The 26,823-nt window shown below is 26.6% G+C and overlaps 1 protein-coding gene across 1 annotated transcript; it reads left to right on the plus strand.

The window, feature by feature from the left end:
• Nucleotides 1-3,976: 3,976 nt before the first annotated feature.
• On the plus strand, nucleotides 3,977-26,354 carry LOC135924443 (GATOR2 complex protein MIOS-like). Its single transcript, XM_065459500.1, has 27 exons — nucleotides 3,977-4,043; nucleotides 4,119-4,189; nucleotides 4,237-4,290; nucleotides 4,502-4,637; nucleotides 5,708-5,809; nucleotides 7,792-7,904; nucleotides 9,170-9,211; nucleotides 9,842-9,903; nucleotides 10,039-10,103; nucleotides 10,466-10,507; nucleotides 10,967-11,124; nucleotides 12,950-13,075; nucleotides 13,410-13,669; nucleotides 13,796-13,867; nucleotides 14,142-14,257; nucleotides 14,621-14,764; nucleotides 15,315-15,475; nucleotides 16,795-16,863; nucleotides 18,701-18,773; nucleotides 21,074-21,254; nucleotides 22,142-22,183; nucleotides 22,267-22,330; nucleotides 23,498-23,713; nucleotides 24,752-24,851; nucleotides 24,912-25,031; nucleotides 25,461-25,563; nucleotides 26,234-26,354. The coding sequence occupies exons 1-27, from the start codon at nucleotides 3,977-3,979 to the stop codon at nucleotides 26,289-26,291; spliced, it is 2,817 nt and encodes a 938-aa protein (XP_065315572.1). The 3' UTR covers nucleotides 26,292-26,354.
• The last annotated feature ends 469 nt before the right edge of the window (nucleotides 26,355-26,823 follow it).

A 26,823-nucleotide genomic window follows, 5' to 3' on the forward strand; every position in this document is an offset into this window, starting at 1 on the left:
GCGAAAACGAAGGCGGTGATATTTCTGTAGGATGGGGGGGGGGGTGGTTTGATTCCAACTGAGAAAAGCCTTTCACAAGCAAGTTGGTATTCCTTTCGATATGCATTTGCCTTCCACCACATTAACGGGCCAGTATCATTCTTTGCTCATGGTTTACTCAGATATAAATCTATTTCACACAGTTGAATATTATTTTGTTTAAAAACAATGCCTAGTCTGTTATGTTGATATTCATCCTTATTTTTTGATAATAATTATCATCTTTTAAAATTAAATCTTATTTATTTAAATGGGGGTAAAAAATATTTGTATAGCTGTTATAAATCTCTTTGAATTTTTCCTTTAACTTGGATATATCAATATCATAATTAATAGATATTGATTTAAAATATTCTACTTTAAACTTGGAATCATATTGTAGTTATTATTGCATCATCGGCAGTTAAATTATAATGGCCCAACAATTTATCATATGCTTAATTAAAACCTTTGTTATAGGATTTATGGAAATCAATTTTTCTATTTTTTAAGTGTTTAGAATATAATATGATATAATCAAATTATTAGTATGATAATTCTCCCCATATACCATATTTGTAGCTTCATATAAAGGCCATAGGATAGCTTTAGTTTTATAAGATTTCCTAATATATGTTGACAAAGTAATATATTATTCCCTAATTATGAATTTTAGTTTACCTATGATATTTGTTTTCCTTGAATAATTTTGATTTTAGTCATTAATTCATGACAAATTTTGTTATAACAGACTTTAACAATAAGCCTCCAATCATTTGGTAGGTTCACAATCTAATTGTGGTTTTAAAATAACTACATATATTTTTTTAATGAATTTAACTTTTTAGGATTACAAATTTATTTCTCAGTTTAAAAACTGATGGATCTAAAATTTCTTTGGAAATGTGCCTTTATTTTATTAATGGATATTTTAAGGAAAATGTACGAATAAAGATTTTATCATTAGTTGCATTATCCAAATTTATATGTAAAAAAATTTAATTTATCCAAAATAAAAATTGTATTTATTTTAACAAAGGCCTTAAATATATTTTCATCTGAATGTGCTTCATTTATTGGACCAACATTCAATGTTATTTAATTTAAAATGATCATCAATAAAATGGACTGTAAGCCTTAAAAAAGTAACTATGGACTTAGAGACCTGCAGGCCAGGCCAGCGGACCGGGCATGAATTTTTTTAAAATAAATATCCAGGCCAAACCTAATATTTGAAATCGCCATAATTAGCTATAAAAATCAAAAATAAATATAATATATTTTTAAAAAATACAGGCCGGGCCATGCAAATGGTACCTTTTTAGGTCTCTGGTTGAACTAGTCCATATGTCAGATGAAAAATTAATCTGACTTAAATTTTGGATATTATTTCCTTTACCAACTGTTCTTTTCTGCAAATGTATTATACATATGCAATTTAAGTGTATTGGAAAATATTGATTTTACAGAACTATCAAGATCACTTATAAAATCTTTTGTAATATTAACAGTTTTAAAAGGTATTTTTATTTATTAATAAATTTAGCAAGTTGTCTTAAAAATTATTTTTTTTACAAAGAAAATAGTGAAGTAGCTTAGCTTTAAAAAAAGTCAATTTTATAACAATTTTTACGGAGGTGTGATGAATGCAACCTGTTATAATGATTAATAAGAGGGGTTGTTTTGCCTTTATATTATATAATACTCTTGCAATGATTGCAAGCAGCCTTTTCACCGTTTTTATTGATTTGGTATTGATCCCATATAATCGCTCTTTTTGCTAGGAAATTTTGTCCTTAAATATCAAGCATAACTATTTTATATGAAGCATACTCCTATAAGCTAGCTAATGATAATTTATAGTAGAAATGTATTTTTTTATATACATTTGTTTTGTGTAATTTTTTAATATATTATTATGAGATTCAAAAAATACGGAAGATTTAAATATCGCTTCAATTTTCACTATTTTTAAATTTGTGCAAGTCTTTTTATAATCACATTACCTGTCAGATTAGCAGGTTATCAAATAATAATGACAAATATTAAATCTATTAAAAACAGTTAATTAATAATCCGAATAATTTGTTTTATTTGAATCGAATAAATGGTTATTAGATGAAACAATTTTATTATTCATATTCATAATTATTTGATAAGATTTATTATATTCGAATCAATTTTTTTTTTGAATAAGGCAATGACATGTCACTGGAATAAGCCTATGCATGGACACTTTAAACTGCATTCAATGAATGAATTGCCATTTCATTAGTATATATAAATCCTAATGTTGATCTATACTTACTAAGTTATAGTTTAACCATGAATTACATTGCTTGAGCGAAATCGCTATAATTTCTTATTACTATAAACTACTTCAGGGTTAGTGATACAGAATCGCTATCTTCCGATTTTAAAAACGTTTAACTCAGTATTTTATTCAGAAAAATATTATGCAGACCTGAAAATTTTGCCCATTGATGGCACAAAGGTATGGATATCTTTTAGTGAAATCTCGAGGCTTAAGGAATATTTTCTTCATTGGCATCTACTAGAGGCAATGATATATAAAACTATAAATTGACGATTCACTTATACATTATAAAGGCGTCGTATACATTGAAATCAGCTCTAACGCTATTTTGTAATTTGATTGTCAATTATTTGTCAGAAAGAAATATTAATATGGTATATTCTAAAAACAAGTCTAATTTATTTGAAAGATTTTGCTCTTTGACATAATTTTTACAGCTTTTTCTTAAATAATAAAATAAAATTGAAAATTGTTTTAATTATTTTTTGGTCTAATAAATATTTATGAGGGATGACTAGCTGATTATTCTAAAAAATATTAGTTTATCTCACCTTGTAATTTAAAAAAAAATAGTTTAACCTAATCCAGCAAGGTCTTTTAAATTATGTTAATGCATGATGGGATACATTAAAAACAGGTTTTTAATATCACTATCATTTATTATGTTACATTTATAATGGGAGTGTGCTTCTTGTCAAATTATCATAATACAAATCAAATAGAATATAATAATCACACATTTCTTATTACAAATAAATGCTTTTGATATTTTATATAAAAAATATTTTTTTAAATTAATATAGAATTTAAAAATATAAATTTAATACATATTTTATAAGGTGTTAGTCTTGAAGAATTTTAAATCGTTAGCTTCTTTTAATGTTCAAGAATGAAATTTGTATTTATCCCAATGTCATTAATTTATTTAATATAAACAGCATCATCGAATATTAAAAAAATATTTGTAAGGGATATGAAAAAAATACCTAAAATTATTTAGTAAATATGAATCCCATTTATATATAAAATACTTATATTGATATTTTACTCATTATTATTCTGTCTTCTTTTTTTTTATAGATTTCCATTAAAATACAGAGATTTATTGAAAAAATGAGTGCTGGCTGTAAATAGGAAAAATTTTCTACCTCATAAATATAATATTATTTGTAGGAGGGTTTTACACCCAATTGTTTCATTCAGACTTTATCAGGTAAGAATATATTGAAGGAGGAATCGATTCCAAATCTATTATAATGATCGAGACATTTGACAAACGCTCAAACTACAAAATGGCGCTACAGCTGACTTCAATGTGTGGACGCATTAATGAATGAATCGCCAATTTATAGTTATATATATCATTGACTACAAACAATAACGACAGATGACTTGAATAAATGTAAATGCAATATAACTTTACTGTATTTTAATGAAAGTAGTGACAATCCAGTTTATATACATATAAATTTAATTTATATAAAAGAGATTGGTAATAAGAAAAACAAACTTAGATCATGTGATTTTAGTTGCCATTTTTGGCGGTCTTACCAATTTTTTAAATTTAAAATATTTGAATGAATATTTTTATCAGCATTTAATTATGAATTATTGATCAAAATATAAAAAATATTTGATAAAATGTTATGCAATAATGAGATATTTTGGTCTCCTTCATATAAAGATATATTTGTTGTATATGGCGATAGTTTAAATTTATATAAATCAAACATAAAATGTAGCTAATTAAATATTTTTTTTATATATAATGAATATTTTTTAGCATATTCAACAGTTGATCAGCAATTAAATTGTGATCTGATATGGTCTAATAATGAATTTCCATATATCAAAGTAATATAATATCCCATTATATACTTAATTTAACAATTTTGATGCAGGCGATGGATTGGAAAAATAATGGAATGGTCTGTATTGGTAGAACAACTGGCTATGTTAATATTATAAATATAGATATTAAAAATAATTATATTGCAAATAAAATAGTAGAAATAGGTAGAATAATTTAATAATATGAAAATTTTATTATTTTTTTAAGAACCCAAATATAGTCGTCTGATTGGAAATCTAGCTTGGAATCCTCTGATCCCTCACAATGTGAATATATTATGTTTTTGTTTTTAAAAAAAAAACATTTTAAAAAAGTTAGCAACTTCTCATGTGAAGCATAAATATGATTATTCTTTGTCAATATGGGACATTAATAAACTTCATAATAGTAACTCAACATCCAACACTAAGGATCCTAATAAATGCCCTTCAATACCTATATTTAATGCATGTAAGTATGTACATAATTATTTAATTACTAGATTATTATGTCACTTACGTAAGGCCTTACAATTTCATATTTCAATTTTTTTTTAGATTAGACCCAATTTATATATATTTGACAGGATGGAAGTGAATTTATTTTTAGACCTTAGCCCAGTTAGAATTTTATTTTTAGGCATGCCCCAGCTTGAAATTTTTAATTGAAAAAAAATATTTTAACACATTTATAAAGTTAAATAAATTAAATATCACTAATATCATTTTAATCCCAAAGAAATTTTTTTTAGTAAAAGAAGAGAAGTTTTATTTTTCAGAACTTTCTTAAATCCCAGTGAAAAAATTGGATCTGCTACATCTCTTCTATCTATGAATTTGTCAATAATAACTTCATTTCTTTCATATTAAAGACTTTTATTTTCAGAGAAAAATTATAACTCCTTTTTAATAACATAAACTTATAAATTAGCTCAAAAAGCGTAAGTTTATATTTTAATTTTTTGTATGTAATAAAAATTTACTAGTGTTCACTAAAAATGAGCATTAAGTGACCCAAAAATTGGCTTAAGTAAAAAATAGGCAATTATAAATATAACCTAAAAAAGAAGGTAATTTTAAAAAAAATTTCCAAAAATATATTTCTGTTTTTTTAAGTTAAGCCCCTTAAGAATTTAAAGGCTAGTGACATCACTGGCTTAAACTAAAATATGATTTTCAATATGATCAAAAAGTTAGTAATAAATTAAGATAACTATTGTATAACTAGTTATATTTTGGACAAGGTAACTTTTCAATGTAAATAATTACTTTTGAAAAGTTACAATAGCACTATGTTGTAATCTCTACTTATCAATAAAGAGTTTTATTAGTTCATTACTTTCTTGTCCAAAACTATTTTTAAATTGTTTTATTAATCTAAATTTATAATAAAACTTCATTTAAATATGGTAATTTATGTATACTTGGGGTTTTTTTCTCTCTGGAGGTATTGTAATTCTGTTTGATTAACTAATCATAAATACATCCTAGAAATAAATTCAAAATTTTAAATTATATCATAAATTATCTGAATATTTAAAGGTTTAGGAGAAACTGTTTCCTCATTGCAATGGATTCCGAATGCCAACAATTCCTTAATGATTGGATTAAATTACAAAAATCTGAAAGTCATCGATACTAGAAGTAAAGAATAATAATAAAAAATTTCCTATAACCCGGACTATTATTGGCAGAGTTGTGAGCGCCGCTACATTTTTTCAAAAACATCTGGAGTGGCCCTTCTTTTTAAAATTGGGGAGCGGGAGCTAGCTCCTTTTAGGGCTGGAGTGGAGGAGCACCCTCCACCGCTTCTTTAAATTTAATGTATAAATTAAATTATTTTTTAAATATTAATAATATTTGTTAATTAAATTTAATAAAAATGAAATTTAATTTAATTTAAATTTATCCATTATTAAATGTTTAGCCGAGTTTTATATTGGTTTTTCATCTATTCATTTTAAATATTAAACATTAAGTTTTCCTTTTTATATTGAAAATTTTTTGGAAAATCTTGTAAGTCATATTAATATTCGTTTTATAGATATATAATAAAAAATAGTTTTAGATATTATGGATTTAGATATCATAGATGAAGAAATCGAATTTCCATTTACATCATACAAAAAATATTTTAAACTTCTAAAAGTTGTTGATCCAAATGATCAAACAAATTATGGGCAAAATGTCTTTTGTGTTTAAATAAAACTATTTAATTTTCAAAAGTGAGCAGCTTCAATCTTAAAAAGCATCTAAAAGTAAAAAATCTTTCTTTTAAATACAAATTAATTTGGAAGATTTTTTTGGATTCCATGAAATTGATCATCAGGAAGATAATATATTGGACAAATATTTTTTAAATAATGATACCAAAATTACTATTTTCGATAAATTCCCTGAATTAAAAAATATCTTTATAAAATACAATACCCTGCTTACTTTTAGTGCTCCTGTGGAGTGCCTATTTAGTATTGCAAAACAGGTCTTAGGGGAGAGGCGTGGATGTTTGATAGATTCTAATTTAAAATTTATTACTTTTAAAAGCTAATAAAAGGTTATAAATATTCTGATAGTAATTTAATATAAATAAAGCTTTTAGATGAAAAAAAATAAGATTTTATTTCATATACCCTCTAAAAAAATGAAAATCAAAGGAGCGGTTATGGAGTGACACTCCATTACTTAGAGCGGGAGCTAGCTCCTTTCAAAAATGTAGTAGCGGGAGCAGGAGCTATCTTCTTTTGAGAAGGTAGGAGCGGGAGCTAGCTACTTTTAAAAAGGAGCGTTAACAACTCTGATTATTGGTTATGCAATATATATGTATAGATAAATAAGTAAATTCTGTTATCCTCAGAACCGTTTCTTTTTTTTTAAAAAAATTTTAAGAACATGAACCTTTGTTAGTTCAAGTTTCAAACTCTCTGATTGTTAGTGGATATGAAAGATTTTTGAAAAAGGCGTAATTAAATCTCAAAATTAACATATAAAGCATTCTAAGAAACAAGTTTTAAAACACCCCTTTTAGCTATAAAAATAAAATTAGGAAATTATTTTAACTCAGTCGAACTGAATATATACAGGGCCCCTATCAAGAATCTACGTTTTAAAAAAAAGATTTATAAATGATAGGTAAAAAAAAATCGCGACTTTTTCTTCTAAACCCGTCTAACTTATTTTTCAATATTTAAAGAGCAAATTAAAACATTTTCGATAAATATGAGTATAGAAAAACCGCTCCCCTCATTTAAAATTATATTAGATTAAATATATATTTCCAAAAAAGAAGGGATTTTTGGGAGACAGGATTTGGGCGTAATACATCTTTTGTTACCATAATTTTGTTTTACAATTAAGTTTACCTATTAATCTTAGTAACATTGCCACGGAGGAGTAAAAGGGTACTCTGCACGCCTAAAATATTTTCTATCCGAACATTTGTAGAACGCGCTTGAATCAAAAAAATTGCATATTTTTTTAGCATCTTATTCTTTAAGCATAATGCTGATTTTAATTATGCTAGTAGGTCTATAAACGTACTGGGGAAAAAAATTTATGAATAAATTTTTATTACTCTTTTTTTATAAAAAATCAAATATATGTATTTTTTTTAAATCAATTAAAATTAGTTAGTAAACCTAAAAGTTCTAGTTCTTCTTCGAACACGAGTGCATCAACCAAAGCTGTCTTTAATATCCAATTCGATCCCTTCAACCCGCACCAATTTTCTTCCGTATTCGAGGTTATACTAAAAACGGATCATAATATATTAATTGGGCCCCTCGTGTCAGAATTATGTAGTTGGGTAAACGACTCCATCATTCAGAATTAAAATTCTATGCGTTAAGGCGCCAATTAATTTTTTTTCCCCCGATTTATACAAAGTTGGGCTAGATTTTTCGAAACTTAAATAATTGTTCGGCTATAAACTCTGTCTCTCTTAGTCAATTTTGCAGTTGGATGAAACGACTGAAAATAAATGGAGTGATTACCCAACTTATAGTCAATATAACGAGGAAAAGTAAAAAAAATTACTTTTATAATAAGCTGATTTGTCCCAATTTCATTTGGGTGTATATTATATAATATTTTTTATATCATTAAATTTTCTAATATCTCGTCCGACAATTATTTCCCTTGTTTACTGCTTTTATTGATTTATGATAGTGACTATTTGTTTAAAAATTTCTTTAATAAATTTAAAATAAATATTTTTAAATGGTAAAATGACAGTCAGAAGGAGAAAAAAATAGGGTCATTTTTTACATTTTATGATCGTCTAATTTATTGGCACAAATATGATTACTAAAAAAAATTGCATATCTCTAAAAGAAGAAACAATTAGCAAAATTTTATGCCTAGAATGAATGATTTTTTTATATATAAATTTACTTTCAATATAATTTACCTTCATACGAGTATGAATTATGCAATGAAATGTTTAAATTTTATCTACTTTATTGTGTACTAAATAAAATATCTTAAAGAAGTTATTTTTTTTTAAAAAAAAAATCAAATTGTTCTCTTTTGCGAATATGAGTAACATATTCAATACTTACAAAAACTAATAACATTCTATTCTTGCAAAAACGAATGCTAAATTATTCTACTATTCGAAAATTTCGAATCGAATAAATACGAATATTTCATTATTCGATTGGGATAGGTTCTAAATCTCTAAAACAAAAATCGCTGAAAATTGAAAATTTGGGAATCAAATTGGTAATATAATTCCTAGCTACGCCACTGATGGGAACCATTCGATTTGCCTCTCTGGAAGCCTACTATTAGGATTGTTAAAAAGCCCCATTCGTCTCGATTTTTGCTCATAGATGGCAGGAAGGTTTAGACCTTCCCTATTTGCCAAATCTCGAGGCCTACATAATATTATATTGGCTAAAATCAGAATCAGATAGTTTTTGAAAAATCGACCCGAATTGGGCTTTTTAACAACCCTACTTACTATTACATTTATAATATTAACCTAAAAAAATTAAATTATTATAGAATAAGCTGTACTTATGGGACACCCGACGTTTGGAAACACAAGTTACAACTTTTCAAAAAGATTCAATTTTCTTTTTAATTTATATAATGTTTTGAGTAATTTATCATCGACTAAGTTGTGCATTATTTCACAGGCATCCGCATTTCTAATGCCTTCCGGCGTTCCTCCTCTGACCTAAAAAGTGTTTTGTTCAGTTTTGCGAAAGTTTTTAAGGCTCCGATAAGTTTTTCAGTTGCTTTATAATTAAAAATAATTTGTTTCCTATTGATGCATAGTTCCAATTCTTTTAAAATTGATGTTCTCATTAATATTTTTTAAATACAATCTAGCTTAATTATATTAAATTACAGTACAGTCCAGCATGGCAGGCCAGGCAATAGCATAGCACAGGACTGGTCCAATCTAAACTCTACCAGCCCGTGGCTTATTAATATTATATTTCCTTTCTATCATAAAATTTAATATCAAGAGGTGGATATCATTTTCTTATATCATATTTTGTAATAATGAATAAAATATTATTAAATTATCAGAGTTATTGCTGAATATTTACATGGGCTACAGGTTGGGCCTAGACCTAAAGGAGACATATGCTACTGGGTTACCGTTTTTAGCTCTATCATTACACCCATATTAAGAAATTGTATTTTAAAAAAATAACCTTATCGTAGATCAGCTCTTATACGATAAATAACATCAGGCCTATTCACAAAATATCGTGGTCCCCGAACAGGTTATTAAGTATATAATATTTACTTTAGATAAATGGGAGAGAGAGGGGAGTGTTTAATTGGTTTTTTTTGAAAGGCTTTTTAAGAACAGCATGCATATTTGTGTTAAACTATTTATATTTTAAATGCTATAAAAGGCAAAACCTGATAGCCATTTTGCTCGATGAATCTCGTGTCGTTTACTTTTTAGACATCAATACTAGTAAGTCATGAGAGAAAATATTTATTTATTATTGAGCGAATCTTAATGTAATAAAAAAAAAGGATATGAAAATCATAAAAATTAAAGGGTGGCATATTTAATTGTAAAATAATAGTAAATTCAATTATAGCGTTTTTTATAAACTTTCCTAACGTTGATTAATATTTAATTTTTTTTAAAAAAAACCCTATTTAAGCTAGATTTGATATAAACTCTCGAATGAAGTAACTTGTTTTTTTTTAAAAAAAAATTAATTTTTTGGCAAAATATTCTACCTAATGACAATGTTTCGTTAGGCACTATTTCATCTTTGATTTAGAAATGAAGTTTATTAAATATTTATTTTCTATTAACTCGTATAGCTCCAGACGCCGCTAACTTCGAAATATACGAAAAAACTTGCAGTAAAATTTCTTTCGAGATCTTTGATATTAATTTTATTGATATATTTTACGGTATAATTATAATTCCTTATATTATTTTTTAAATCGGGCAACAAAATTTCTTTAAAAACTTTTTGACATAAGGATTTGTATAAATTTGGTAATGGTTCACATCAAGGAATGTTTCAGCTAAAGGAGATTTTTTTAATTGGATGAAATACATTTTAAATTAAACAAGTATATAGAGTAAGGAAGAAATCGAATTTAAAGGTTAAGGTTAGTTAAAGGTTTGACAAATATGGGATTTGAGTTATTATTAGCCTGTTAATTCTGACATGTCGTTTGATTACAAATAGACGAATAGAATTTTTTTAACGAATTAGGTGTTGTAACGGCAATTTCCATGAGTTGGGACCTTGATCATTAATTAAAATAATTTTAATAAAAAAAATTCTTTATTAAATTTTTTTTTAAAAAAAGGTAACAATGATGGAATCATTGCATCTTTTAGTTGGTACAATATGGATCCATCTTCTAGTCCTAATCCTACTCAAACTTTGCTTACCTTAAGCGATCAGCATGACGATCAAAACGATAAACTCTTTTGCAACATTACTTTTCACGAAAAATTAGCTATGGTATAAAAATATAAAATAAACTTTTCTCCCTTCTAGGGTTCGGAAAATTTGGGCAGATTTTTAATCATTATTTCTTTTTTTTAAATATTATTCAAAAATTACTAATTTATTTTTTTAAATCAATAATTAACAATTGAATACTCTCCTTTATTAAAAACATTTTAATTAAAAAGCATTTTGTAATGAACTTAATATTTATATCTCGGATTAAAAAAACAAAAAAAATTGTTGCTCAATACTGAGGCTTTAAATGAATTTTGCTTCTATTTATGGATTTAAAAAGAAATTATAATAGCCACCTGTAAAATCATTTTACTCGTTCAAAAATTTCTCAATTTTTTTATTTTGCAGTTAGAATAATATTCGACAAAATATAGGGTTGGCAAAATTCGTGATTTTTTTTAAAAAAAAAATTTAAAAGAATCTATTTTTTTTACATATAAGCCAAATAAAAATAATTCAAAGTTTATAAAGAATTCGGGATTAAGATTTTAAAATTTCTTTTTTTTTAAATTTCAGTTCTTGCAAGCTAAGGACTAATGCTCAAGGGAACAAGTCAGGAAATTGTTAAAAAATTAAATAATAATATGTTGTAAATTGATATTCTTTTTAAATAAAGAACCGATGACATAAAATATACAGTTATTTTTAAAAAAAATTAAAATCAGTTGTTTGCTAAAATAAATCTATTGTAGAATTTTCTGATTCAAAGATGTCAAATGAAATTTAATTTTTCAAACTAAAATTAACTATTGCTATTTCTCAACCGGTTAAGAATTAGCCCAATTTAAAACCCCGAATGGTTGGAAGAATTTGCAAAGGTTTTTCACTACCTTACATGCTAATAAAGTAGTGATAAGACTTTCAACCTTTTCTAAACGATACAATCAAGCTTTAACTCCTAAACACTTCCTATTCTAACTTTTAAACCTGAAATATCGTTCAAATTTAACAACCAATTAAATGGGAACGTTAATGTAAAACGGCGGACTTTTATATCATAACATTTTATCTATATTGGTAAAGTTTTAAGCAGGATCAGAACCATTTACTAAAATTATGTTTTCGGATAATATAGTAAATAAAGTAGATCCAATTGAATGGTAAATGACCCAAGAATATGATGAAGGATGTAAATATTTTAAAAATAATAAAACAACTATTTACTCCTTCATCATCCTATTCAGTCGAGAGAGTATTCTCGTCGTTTGGATTGTTCACTCGAAGCTTAGGTATCGGTTAGGAACAGGAAAGGCAGGAAAATTAGAATTTTTTTATTCTAATAAATGTCGACGATATAGATTGTTTTTTCTTAATTTTACAAACTAATTGATTATTTTTTTTATTATTAAGTAATGAAAATTTTTTTAAAATATGTGTAGATTTTTGATATTAGTTTCGTTTTATATTAGAAATATTATATAATTTTTCACTATTGCTATTAGGATCAGCAGTTATTTTTCTGCTATGTCAGAAATTGAAATAAAAAAAATAACTTTTATGTCCTGACAAGTGTTAATTACTAGTGCAATTTGGTTATTCAATTTAGATTTTGCTAATCTAAGTCCTTATCTTTCACCACCATAAATTTTGATTTATACCATCGATTTTTTAAAAAAAAATCAAGGTGATTTAAATCAAAATTTAAAAATGGTTTTAAATCGGCTAACCCTACTACAAGATAACATGTTGCACAGTAAATCTAACAATAAAATAAATTTTATTTGTTGAATATTCAAAAAAAGTTACGTTTTTGAAAATTTTAACTCGAAATTTTTTGTTACATTATTTTTTCCTTTTATAAAAACAATTAAAACATTTTCAGGATTACTCCATAAACTATGAAATGGTTGTTGGTTCGATGGGGTCTTCGCTTTATAATTTTACCGGACTTTCTATAGACGATAACTTTTATCGGGATATTTGTATCAACGAAGATTTTTGCCAAAAAGTATAAGCGCGTTTTGAATAAAATAAGTCGAAGATTAAAAACAATTTAGAAGTTTAACATATTTGATTGCTTGATTTTTAAAATGAACAGAAAGATAGAATGAAGTCATATTGATAAGTTGTTGTGATCCTAACTCATACGGAGTTAGATATCTTATAAGACGATTTATCTTTACAATATAGATTTATTATTAATTTCAGACATTTTGACTTTTAAAAAGGTTTGATTTCATAAATCTAAGTTTATATCGAGTTCGATGTCACTTGTTATATTTTATATTTACTTTTCGAAATTATTATATCAAATGGAGCTTTTAATGTTATAAAAATAAAAGGTCATAAGAGATTCAAAACTTTTCCCACTATACAATACTCGGGAATTGTCGGAATCGAATATCGCACACCTTAAAATATTCGATTTTCCAGAAGGAGTCGATAAAATCACCAGCATAAATGATATAGCGAACCATATGAATAACGAAAACCAAAATAACGCGGACAATTATGGGGATGCTAACGATAGCGAATCAGAGGGAAATAATATTAAAGAATTTACCACATTTTCCGAACTTAAAAGATACGATGACCCATTAAGGTTTTTTAATGCTAAATTTTGAGATATAATTTGTGCATGAATATATCTATAATTTATGTTTAAACAAAGAAGGATATAATAAATGTATTAATACCTTTAAATCTGAAATTATTAATAACGAATAAGAAATAGGGCTTTGACACTTTGCGATTGGCAATTCTGGATGCGCGATAAAACATTTTACAGTTACCTTGAAAAGTAAATTTGGCATGAATTCATTTTTTTTTTAATGGATATATATTTTAGTTTTTTATTTACATATTTAATCTGGGTAAATGTTATATACCTTTTGGTTGGGTTATATCTGATAACTGTATTAATAATGAGAAGTTAATTAAAGAAAGAGAGAGAATAGAGAACTAATTCGGGAAAAGTGAAATATAAAAATTTATTAATATTTTTTTATAAATTTATTAATATTTTTTTATTCATTCTTTCTTTCTCTCAAAGAATAATTATTTTTAATTGCAAGCTTAATTAATCAAGATAGCAACGAAAATTTGGTAGACTTATGCAGGGCTATTCTACTATACGTTCTTCGAGGTAACGTCGAATCAACTATAGCTTTACTGACGAAAAAGTTTATTGGTTTACTAAAAATAATTTTCTTAAAAAAAATATTAACACCATTATTTATGCCCATAGGATACAAAATGTTATTCCTTGAAAATAAAAATCCAATCCTAAAATTTCTAATTTATTATCAATCAAAATAAAGGAATTCCTTTTTTTTTGTAAATATCAAAGATGCACGGCTGCCATTTTTAGCCTATATTGCCACTACTACCGCCGTATCAGCTGATACCCAGTATTGATACCGACTGGTACCGTGAGTGTCATGGTTCTATCTGATTAAACATTACACAAGAGAACGATTTTTTATTCTAATTATTAATACAGATAATTTTTTTATTTTTACGCCCCCCCCCCAAATCCCACAAATCCCAACAGAAATTGGAAATTACTTAACGTCACCCATGTTAATTGGAATATTGAGTGGATTTAATCGTTCCAATACCAGTCCATTGTGGGTTAATAATGTCAACTCTACACTGAAAACGCTAGAAAAAATGATTGACATATCCGATATATCAAGTCAGAAAAACAAATTAATCAACCATATATTTTATTATTTTTTTTAATTTCGCTTTTATAGACCCTAACTATACATGTTTTGTTTATTTGATTTAGCATTATTAAAAATATTTCTTTGTCTAAATTATACTGTCAGTAGAAACTTGTTTTTACGACTTCTCTTTATTTTACGTTTGTCACATTTTTGCTTTTCATTTAGAGCATGGTATCCCGGTATAAAAATTATTATCCTATTATTGTATAAATATAAATCATTATTTTTCTTAATTCAAATACTACTAAAAAATTCCCTAATTTAATTAAAGTTGTCTAAATGATGTCCCCCCTAACGTTTTTTAATATTCCTGCAAATTTATATATATATATAAAAAAAATCTTACTCTATAACCTAAAATTTGCTTTGTCATCCCTTATTTTATTTCTTTAAACCAAACAAATGATTAATCTTGATGAATTATAAGATAAGTCAAAATAGAGAAAATATGAAGATTAAAATTGAATTCCTTTCGATAAACTTGTGCATTTATTTATTATAATTTTTTATTTTGAGGTGATATTAACAACAAAACGATTCCTGATGTTGAAATTACCTCTGATAAAATAGGTCTATCCTACCTTTCTTTATCCCTAAAATTCTTGCTACTTCAAACTGGTATTGCTGATGAATCGAAGTTAGACGTGGACCATCGCAGCATTGAGTATTTGGATTTGGTAAAATTTAATAGTGGAATAATATGTATAAATGGTATTCTATTTTTATTGTTATAAAACTGCCCATGTTGCACTTATTAAATAAATTATTTCCTATTGAACTGTTACGACCGGAAAATATTCTTTAATTTATTTTAAGACACAAATTGTTGGACTGTAAGTAAATTGTTGAACCGGGAAAGTATTCTTTATTTATTTTAAGACATAAATTGTTGACGAAAATGATAATAATTATTTCTAAAAATAACCCGAATGATAATTTATCATGGAACAAAATTAATACATTTTTTGAAAACCAAAAATAAAAATGATCTAGTTTTCTTCTTTTTCAAATAAAAATAAAATATATCCTTGAAATCATTGCAAATAAAATCAATTAACCCAATAGAAACATAAAAATTAATCAACAAAATTAAGTAAAATTATAATATTACAACACGCTCCCCCCTCCTTCCTTTTTTAGGAACAAAAACCAGGAGCAAAAATGATATTCGCGAAACTAAAAAATCAGCATATAAAAAATTCAATAAATAACTCACATATTTCAAAAATTATTTTTATGTTCCTTCTTTCTGCATCGTTTCATAGATCTGATCCTCAAGGATGCAGTATTGTTACAATTGATTCATAGCGTCAATTATAACGTTGTTGTCCTCTTCCCCCCCTCCTCCCGCTTTTTTTTATTAGTAGTCACATAAATTTATTGTCATCTTGATATTACGTTGTTGTAATATTATAAGATTACTTAATCTTGTGGATTATTTTTAAGCTTTTTTGGGGGGTTAATTGATTTTTATTTGCAATGTTTTCAAGGAGTATTTTATTTTTATATGAAAAAGAAGAAAACTAGATCATTTTTATTTTCGCATAAAAAATATTTTTTAAAAAATGTATTATTTTGGTTCCATTATAAATTATCATTCGCGTTTTTTTTGAAATTTTCGTTTCAACAATTTATTTACAGCTCAACAATTTGTGCCTTAAAATAAAATTAAATAATATTTTCAGGTCCTAACAAAAACCTCACGCACGATTTGAGCAAACTCCGATCAATCTGGCTGCACCTAGATCTTCGGAAATAATTTAAATTATTTTGATTACCTGGTGCTTTTATAGATCCTTTTTCCTATAAAAAAAATCCACAAATTTTATATTTTCCTTGATCATCTATGACCTCGCTTTCCTTTAAAACAATGTATCACTATCATTTCAAACTTATTATATATTGTTTCTTACTTTAACAAATTTGAAGTGCTACTTAAAATATATATAATTATTTTAGATTATCTTATTATTAAAATTAGATTTTTTTTTCAAAGGATTGTTTTCCATACATCAAGTTCGAAGACAGGATAGCTATAGCGTTTATCTACTTTTCTCACAAAAAGGTATATGGGTAAGAAGGCTGGATTTATAGTAAGCGTGATACGACTTAATATTCAGCTATTTAACAGCTGTTTAAATTTTAAAAAAAATCATTGATATTTATAAAAATTACCCTTATTAACAGCAAATTCTCGATTCTCTTTTAAACCGCTAGCAATATTGTCGCATTCCCTTTATAAAAAAGATATTGATGTCTAATTAAAGATGCACTGATACAAATACTTTATTGGTTGATATCCTCAATTTTAACCGACCAGTGGCTGTGGCATGTATCAAACAAAATATTGAAAGAAACATTTTTTTTAATTTTATTTTTTATATTACTTTATATATATATATCCTTTATCTCTGATAATTAATGCATGAATTCAAAAGGCTATGCCCAAAGCCATTTTAAAAATCGAGTTTTAAAACTTTCGCCAACTTTAATAACCGTTGTTAAATTTATAAAATTTTCCAGTATTATATTTTGGACATTTTTTTATTTATATATTTAAAACCGTATTTATTTTATTTTATTATATTGAATTTACTAAATTAATGAGGAATATAAAGATATCACAAAAATATACATATATATATATAAAAAGAAAACAACGCATACAAAATATATAAATTTTAAAACTAATCATCTTGTGGGATATAGCTGCCCATGAAGCTAATGTAATTAGTCCTGTGAATCTCTATGGCGAGTCTTTGTCTTAAGAAAAAGCCTTCATGAGGTTCATCCGTAAGTGTACGAATGTGCGAGCTCTTTGAAAAACGATAATGTTCTCATTGTTAAGGTTGTGGAAATAATGGGAATGAATATGTATTCTCGTGCTCTTCCTTTTTCTTCAAAGTTAAGTGTTTTATTGGATGGCTTCAAGGAATTCATGGCCAGATGTATTAAACATTGAGGAGAATAAAGGACGGTCAGATAATTGCATTCTGTAAAGGAGTGATTTAACGCAGCTTGCAATAATAGGTCCATCCCATTCCTTTAGCTTATTCGTTTCTTAAAAGTTGGTGATCAGCGATAATTTTTGATTTCCACTCGATAATAGCACCAATATAAAAAGGATCAGGCTCTATTAAATGGGAATTTCAAATATTGGTAAAAGACAACTGGATATGAAGACAGATAGGGCAAGATCGGAAGGATATCTGATACCAAATCCACCCATCTTGATGGGTAAAGAGTCTTGAGTCCACGCTATTTTATTATGGTTAAAAATATTTTCGATGGGATATTTAAAAATGGGAGTTGTCAAAGCGCATATAGGATACGAGGAATATTGAAAAAAAATTTCAAGAGGAAAAGGGCTTTATTGGAGGGGAGAAGGGAAAATAAATCAGCCAACTCAAAAAGTTATTCAAGTGTGGAATGTAGGAAGGAAGATATTGCTGTGTATCCACCAACAGGAGCGCCTAAATGATATCCTCCGATCTAAGTTTGAATTTAATTTTTTGATTTTTAGGACACAGCATAAGAAGAAGAAAAAATTGATTTACAAATTCATAAACAAATAAGAAAAAGATGCTCTCAATTTTTTGTTTTTCTCTATTTTTATTGTTTAATATTGTTGTGGGCATTTATAGTTTCAATATTGAAACGGACTAATATTGGCGTTGGCATAGAAAATGAAATTGGCATTAAAAATGATCTTATATAAAAATAAACCTGATCAGCTGTTAAATCGCTAAAAATTGTATCGCATCGCGCTTATGATAATCTCAGAAAATTATAAAATAAAAATATAGTTTTTTTAGTATCAGTTTCTAAAATGCATTTTATATTTTAGGTAACATTGATACACTAAATAACATAATTTTATTGAATTAAACATTTTTATAAAGCTCAGTCTATACATGGCGAAACTCACGGATATTATCATCTTAGAAGGAGAGATTAAAGGCATCCTATTATTGGGTTAGTGAAGTAAAAAATATATCGGGATTTACCGATATAATATGTTTTCCATTATTTTGTACATTATTATTCCCAAGTGGATGTTTGTGTAATTTAATCGCATTATTATTATACTATTTAACTAAGTAGTAACTTTATCTAAGTAATTCACGTTCCTTTTTAAAAGGAGCGAGCTTCTGCTCCAAATTACAAAAAAGGGTGCCGCTTCTTAATTTTTATAATATAAAATACACAAAACGATTTTTTTTATCCTTATATAATTGAGGAAAATGATATATTAAAAAAAATTTATAATCTTTTATTTGTTTTAAGAGTAGCAAATTTACTAAATTTCAATCTGACAAACATTTACGCCCCACATAAAACATGTTCCATTACCTTGTATAAGAAACTACAAGAGATTGACAAAACTTTAAATCTGCAAAATTCATTTAATTTTGAAGTGAGTTGGAAATAGTTGGAAAGAAACCTATATTCAAACTTTTTGTCAAAGGCTCCTTAACCTGAAATTTATTCATTTCGAAAATATAACGATTATTTATTTGGCTATATTCTTTAATAAATTTAAGTTCATGAGAGTTAAAACGCACAAGTATCCTGTTATCCCATTAATTAACAATATCATGAATTTTTTTAATATTATTTATCTAACATATAGATTCAGAATATGAATTTCATCTTGTTTTATTTGGACATATCAAATATCTTTCCAATTTTTAAAATTTCTAATATAGTTTTAAACCTTCTGTTCTCTAAGCTTTCGCCTCAGGCACAGCATGAATGCTATCGATAGAAAATCGCGACTTTCTGCTCTGTTATTCGGGATAATCATCGATATCCACTAGGTTTCATCATCCATTTAAAAACTCAACCTCATTTAGAAGAGAAAAATATTTCATGGTATGAAAAATTTATTTAATCCATTTCAGTATCGTTTGTATGCTAAGCAATTGAGGCGTTGGTTAATTATTTTTCCCTCTTTCAAAGTTTAACTATTTTCTAATGAAAACATTCGAGATTGAGTTTGTTAGTTTTCTTTTCATCCAAAATTCTAAAATAGAGTAATTATTTAACTATAGTAATTTGTAGGAAAAGGGGTACGTTGGAAATCATTATTTAAAATTTTGTTTTCTATTCTTCCAAAAAGAAAAATAAGAAATAAGGCTCGCTCATTGTCTGTATTTATCGAAGGGGACTAAATTCTATTGGCATCTGACAATCAAAGCAATTCCCGAGATATGTTTTCCCCCGTTTTTTTATATATATACTTCCAAATTTACCTATTTTAAAATATTTTAGGTGTTATCCTTAAATATATAAGGATGCATTATCTCAAATCATAGTATCTTGTATAAAGAAGAATATCTTACATTTTACAAAATTGAATGCATAATCACCCCATATATAAACTAATGCAAAATTAAGATCTAATCGTTACATTTTATCAAAATTTATTTTCATAATAAATTTTTAATTATCAATTCAATTATACATTTACTATCTGGAATCTACTTAATAAACCTTATTAAATTTGCTTCTTAAATCCTATGTTTTCTCTTAATTCAGTTTCCCGTGTTCTACTTTTTTTAAAGAAGCAATTCATTTAGTTACAGATTGTTTAAAGCGAAACGAATTCTCAGGGCTTGCAGATTAGTTTTCTTAAAACGGCTCAATTCAAGCCTATTTTTTAAAAAATGGCTTCAATATTTTAGCCATAAAAAATTTGCTGTAATATATGTCGAAAACTTTCCCATCCTCGGAGCAAAATCTTTAGGCTTGCATAACATTTTTTCTGGATAAAATATTGAGTTTGTTGTTTTTTAAAATCGGCTTAAGAGTCGTTCAACAACACTACTGCGAAGTAAATCTTGAGGTCCTCTTGGATTTGAAAAATATTGTTTCATTTTCAAGCCTGTCCCGCGATTTATTTTTTCTTGCCCACGAATTTTATTTTTGATTATTTTTTTAGCCTGGCTAAGAATTTTTAAAATTTTGTTAATTTTGAATATTTGCAAAAATTGTTTTAACAGGAGAAATAAAAATATGAGCAGTAAATGAATATTAACGGCTTCGTTATACGATTTTTCAAACTGTTTATAATAAAGCCTGGATTTTTTGAAAAAAATATTATACTCGAGCCGGGTCTGCAGGTCTCTGCTGATTCTTCAACTTATATACGCTACGCTAATTATACTCTTAAATTCCTATCCCTCCATTTGAAAATATTACCCAATTAACAATCTTCCTTTCCCCTTCCTATCAATTCTGACTTTCCTCTTTTATACCTAACTATTTTTCAGGCTTAGGTACCTCGGAAGAAGAGGATTGCGAGGATATGTATCACAAAAACAAAAATTGGTTAAAATTGCTGCAAAATTTTGTAAATAGAACTAACGACATTACCATTCCCATAGCTTTGATTATGCATTCCAAGGTTGCCGATCTCGTGAGAAGCCAAACATTTCTGAATTGGGTTAATAGGTAAATATTTTAAAAGACAATTGTTTTTTTTTTGAAAAGTGGGAGAAATTGTCGAGAATATCCTTTTTGTAAAGGTTTATTAATAAAATTGGAATTTAATCCATAATATTCTTGAGCTATTATGTCTAGTGATGCAAATTGCTCCATTTGAGCCCATTTTTCAAAAACGGATAACTCATAGTTCAAACCTTTTTACCATCTATGAGCATAATTTTCAAACTTACGTAATATTTTTTTTTGATAAAATACTGAGTTAACCGTTTTTAGAAAGCTGCTCAAATGGAGCGATTTTGCGTTACTAATCATGTCACTAAGTTTAAATGTTTTTTTTGTCAATTATAAAATAATGTGTATAATATAGTGGACACGTTGGTATTATTAATAAATAAAGAGTAAAAAAAGATAACGAACTAAAGAGAAATATAAAATCTTAATTTTAGATATAGCTGATGATGTGATCGTTTTTCTTTGAATGTCAATAAATAAAGAGGAAAAAGACAACGGATCTAAAGAGAATATCTTAATTTTGAATATTGCTGATGACATGGTCGTTTTTCTTTTTAATTTGTAATCATCTTCTGAGTCGTAAAATTTTTTGAAGATCAAATTAAAAATTTGCTCATAATTATTAAAATATTTACATAAAAATTTTTAAAAAAAGTTATTTTTGAGTAATTATTATGAAATATATTCGGCACATAAAAGTAACTTTGAGCATAATTATAATTCAGTATTCCTAAGATAGTAATTACTTGCTCAAATTTTTGGGCTGGAAAAAATCTTCGGTTCCTCGAGGGAAAATTTTTTTTTGTAAACTCTGTTAAACAAATTATTGCTTATATATATTGATTCATGAATTTATTCACTTTTCTTTTGTAAATTTAAAGTTATAGAGCGTACTTGGATCGAGGTCAGCTTTGGGAAAAGAGGTTAATAAATTATTTTTTATTAATCATTATTATTCAAATTAACTTTAACATTTTTTTTTATTTTAAAAAATAAATATATATAGAGCTGAGTTTGATATATATTTTTACAAGATGTGCGAAAATTTTATCTATCCACCAGATTTTCAAGTACCAATTTATTTTTATTTTTTACAATACCCTTTAAAAAAAAGGTAATAAGGGGCTAATGTTACTAAATGCGCCGTAGAACCATACTAAAAAATATTTTTTAGACACCATATGTATACACATTTGTATATGTTTTTTAGAAATCTAGTAAATGAGGTAAATTATTCTTTTCCACAGACAAATTTTAAAAATTGTGAAATTTAACATTATACTTTTGGCGCAAATCCATATCGGCTAAACCCTCTTTTAATTTAATTAAATTGATAAGCAAAAATTTAGACTCCACCTAAATGTTAATCTTTATTTGGAATTTTAGGTAAAATTTGATTAAAAATCCTATTTGTGCATTTAAAAAAATATTCAGGGATCTTTTTAAGAGTTTTTATTTTGAAGAGCATTTCAATGCGGATATTATATTTTTTTCAATTTTTATTTAAGAAGTAGAAACGATTTATATATATATATATATATATTTGAGCTTTAAAAATTTATTTAATTTTTTAATATTGAGTTGGGAATAAATTATTTCTCTTCGGCTACATACAACCAATTTTTAAAGTGTGATAACTCTTGGACCAATACTCGCCCCAATCTAGAATTTTATACAAATATAAGACAGTATTATTTATAAGTCCACCCACCCTTTTACGATGTAAATGTTCACTTGATCACCATTTCTCTATGAATAATATCAGTCACAAAGGCAAAATTTTCTTCTTTCTTGTGCTTGTTAATCTTTTTCCCCTTGATTGTGATAGGAGGCTAGTTGATATCACTCTCTGGGTCGGGTAACAAATTTTCCACTAAATCAAACACATCCACTTTACTAATTTATCAATCAGAAATTCCAAAAATTAAAAGTAATATTTGAATTTACAGAATATCTTGTTTATTCCTCAAATTTATCACGACACTAGCAAATATTTGAAAACGATGCCTTTTCACCAATACAAATTTTAGTAAGAAAAATATTTAAGTAAAACGGGGAATGCCAATGTGGGATATTATATCAGGCTTTGTTTATCTCTCGAATTACGCGAGCATTCACGGTCCTCTAGGGAACTAAATTTTGATCTATTGTAAAATAAATCATAAAATATATCAGTGAATAAGACAAGCGTTTATAATTAATTTGATTTTATAAACATATTTTTCGTTTGAAAAAAGATTTTCGTAAACTGCAATTTTTGCGGCAGATCCTTATCTACTTCCTTCTCTCCGGAGGAACATATATCCCAAATCGACCTACAAAATGATAGCGAGAACCGGGCTAATTCACCTAGCGATTCTTTTAACCGTACTAATTTATTTTCTCGTCCTATCCCTGCCGTTTCGACTTACAGTGTTATGCCTAACCCGAATCAAATCCCTAATCTGAGAAAAGTTTATAATTTTGAAAACATTTTAGGGAAGGAAGAGGGAGTTGGGCATCTCAAAAATGAATAAAACTTGGTATAAAATCAAAATTTTAAGCTAGTTCAACCAGTTCTAAAGGTGTACATCTTATAAGTCGTAAATGGCACAATGCGCGATTACATTAAATCTTCTTTTTTTCAAAAAATATTTAAGAGTTATAAATTATATATAATTTTATAGTCCTTAAAATTCTAGATTGAAAAATATCAAAAAAATCCATTTGTTTTCTTATTTCCGGTAAAATTAACATTGTTGAGATTTATTAAAATCACGCATTGCACAATTTTCGACTTTGAAGAGGTATGTATATCTCTAATTGAGCGACCGCTCTAAAATTTTGATTTTGCTGAAAATATGCAACATATATAACTATCTTGACAAGTTTCGTTCGTTTTAGATGGTCATCCCTAAAATCTCATTTTTAATCAATTTATCTTGGAACGACCCCCTGACCATTATCTGCTACATAAAGCTAACCCAGTAGAGTGGAAATATGTAGCATGAATTGGTTAAAAAAATGGGCCCCGCCGAGTAGAAGTCTGCAAGGGGCGGGTTAGAAAAAATTTTGGAAGGTAAATTTGAAAATAGAGGGAAATGGGCAGAACGGCTGTGTCCTCCTTCGACTTAATTTTGTAGGCTACTAGGACCCTATTTTGGTTTGTCTTAAATATTTGATGACATTTTTATATTTCTCTTCTTTTACTTTTAAGGCTATTAGTCGTAGCTGCAGTCGATTGTTAGGTAAGAATCGAAGTGGACACGGCCAGCGTAATTTTTATTAAAAAAATTTTTTTCTATAAGTTTAAGTGAAAATACATTAAAATACCTGCGTGCAGAACGATTTTATAGGCCAGGCTTTTATCTTTTAAAATTATATTATTTTAAATGTGGCTGTATTTTATTGAAAGGGTGAATATTTTAAATTAAGAATATTCTCGTTTGAAATTTAAATCATTATATATTTTCTGTCCCGTCTCTTCCATTCCTCTCCTCGCTTTAAATTAGAAGACTAACAATTGCCCCCATTGCAATAAACCCCTACCAAGATGCTCTATATGCTTAGCTAATCTCGATTATGGGACCTTAAATCCAAACTCCGCACCAAGTTATACGATAGATCTTTTCATTATCTTCTATTAATTTTAAAAACCTTATTTTTTTTTAGCAGTTACCAACATAAATTTCAGAACACAAACAAATATCGATGATGATGATAGTAGGATACCTACTAGGATCAGAGGTCAAGATGCGACATTCGATACTAATGCCGGAGAGAATATTATAGGTAAATGGTGCATTTGAATATTTAGCAAATATAAAGGTGTTTTTTTTACATTTAATTTTTAAAAAAAATTGTAAAATGAAATGTAATATTCTAATAATAATTTAATCTTTTTTCAGATTTTTATTATTAATTAGAACTTTTTAAGAGGATTGCTTCGTTATTAAACACTCCTTCTTGGTGGGAAATTTTTTTTAAATATGTTACTATCTATTTCTAAGTTTCTTACCGTTTTTTATAACATAGATTTTGTCAAAAGTTCGAAGGGTGGTTCTTTAATGACTATTGTCTTCTTCATTCTTGTCTATTTATAACACTTTAATGATATCATATGTAAGGGTGGTTAATTTAAAGTTATTTTATATGGGTTATATGTCCTTTATATATTTTTATAAAATTGTCTTAGATATAGTTATGATAAATTTATACCAGATCCCGCAAAAAGTCACAAAATGAACGCTTTAAAGGAATGGTTTTGCTGGTGTCAATCATGTCATCACGGTGGGCATTCATCCCATATGCTCGAATGGTTTAGGTTAGTTGTAGTTATTCGTTTAAATGAAAAAAAAGAGAGTATTTCTTATTGATATAATATTTTATTGTCTTTGGAAATAAAATCTAGGAGAAAATCATTTCTATATTGAATTTAAATATTATAAAGCTTCGAGTATATACAATACATATCTAATCAAAAAATAATTTTAAGCTTTTAGATTCCGCCTTTTACTGCGGGTATTATATTTATGCATAGTTTGGAGAAGAAATATTTTGAGTATTTAGGTTAAAATTTACAAACAATCTTGTCTTAACAAAAATATCTACTCGTAGAGCTCGAAACTACTTTTAAGTAGTTAAAAAAAACTTAGGCTAAGGCGAAGAGCGTTTATTAAAAAATAATAAAAATATAAAATATGGCAATTATTCTAATTAACATCTGTTTACAATAAAATTTTTGAAAATATATTTTTCACATCCTCGATTTTTTTTACATTCTATCTTTTAGCATTATGCGCTAGAGTGAAAAGCTCTGATGTGACCCTAGCCTTAATTTTGCGGCTAGGCAAGTTATGCTATATTTAAATTTATAAAAAGTAACTAATGACGTTTATATGTCCTTAAAAGGAACGTCTATTTACTTTCTTTTATAGCATTGATATATAGTGTTTTATTTTATAAAGACATAAAATTTTATTATTATGTTTTAGTTATAATGAAGAATGCCCAATCACAGGCTGCCGTTGCTTATGCTTTGCCGAACGATAAATTTTGCCATTTTTTTTTTACAATTTCCACATAATTTTATGTATTTTAAATCATAGAACGACTTAAATATAAATTTTTTAACATCTTTATTATGTAAATTATTCATTTTTCAAATATTAGTTATTTTTATTGTTATCAATCAATGTCTTTTGGTTGAATATCTTTTGAGTGGCGGAGAAAATTTTAAACGGGATATCATACCAATTTAGCTATTCAGTTCCATTTCTTAGGTTTTTAACAAATTTATTTCGGTTTCAAAATCACTAATTTTAAAAACTATTATTAAAAATAAATTACTAAGAAAAATATTTTTTGATTTGACTAATTCTACCTCTCGTTTTACAATAGTCGAGTTCCATAGATTTACTCGACTAAATTAGTTTATAATTAGGGCTGTGCTAATCCATAAATTTTTCGATTTGAATCAACTAAAGGATATTATTAAAATTTTTACAAACGATTTTTAAATAAATATGATATAAATTATTATTAATTTTTCTAAAAAAAAAAATTTTTTTTAAATGGATTTCTA

The sequence above is a fragment of the Gordionus sp. m RMFG-2023 genome, chromosome 2, assembly GCF_954871325.1.
Source record: "Gordionus sp. m RMFG-2023 chromosome 2, tfGorSpeb1-WG-v2, whole genome shotgun sequence".
In the NCBI taxonomy this organism is placed as follows: domain Eukaryota; kingdom Metazoa; phylum Nematomorpha; class Gordioida; order Chordodea; family Parachordodidae; genus Gordionus; species Gordionus sp. m RMFG-2023.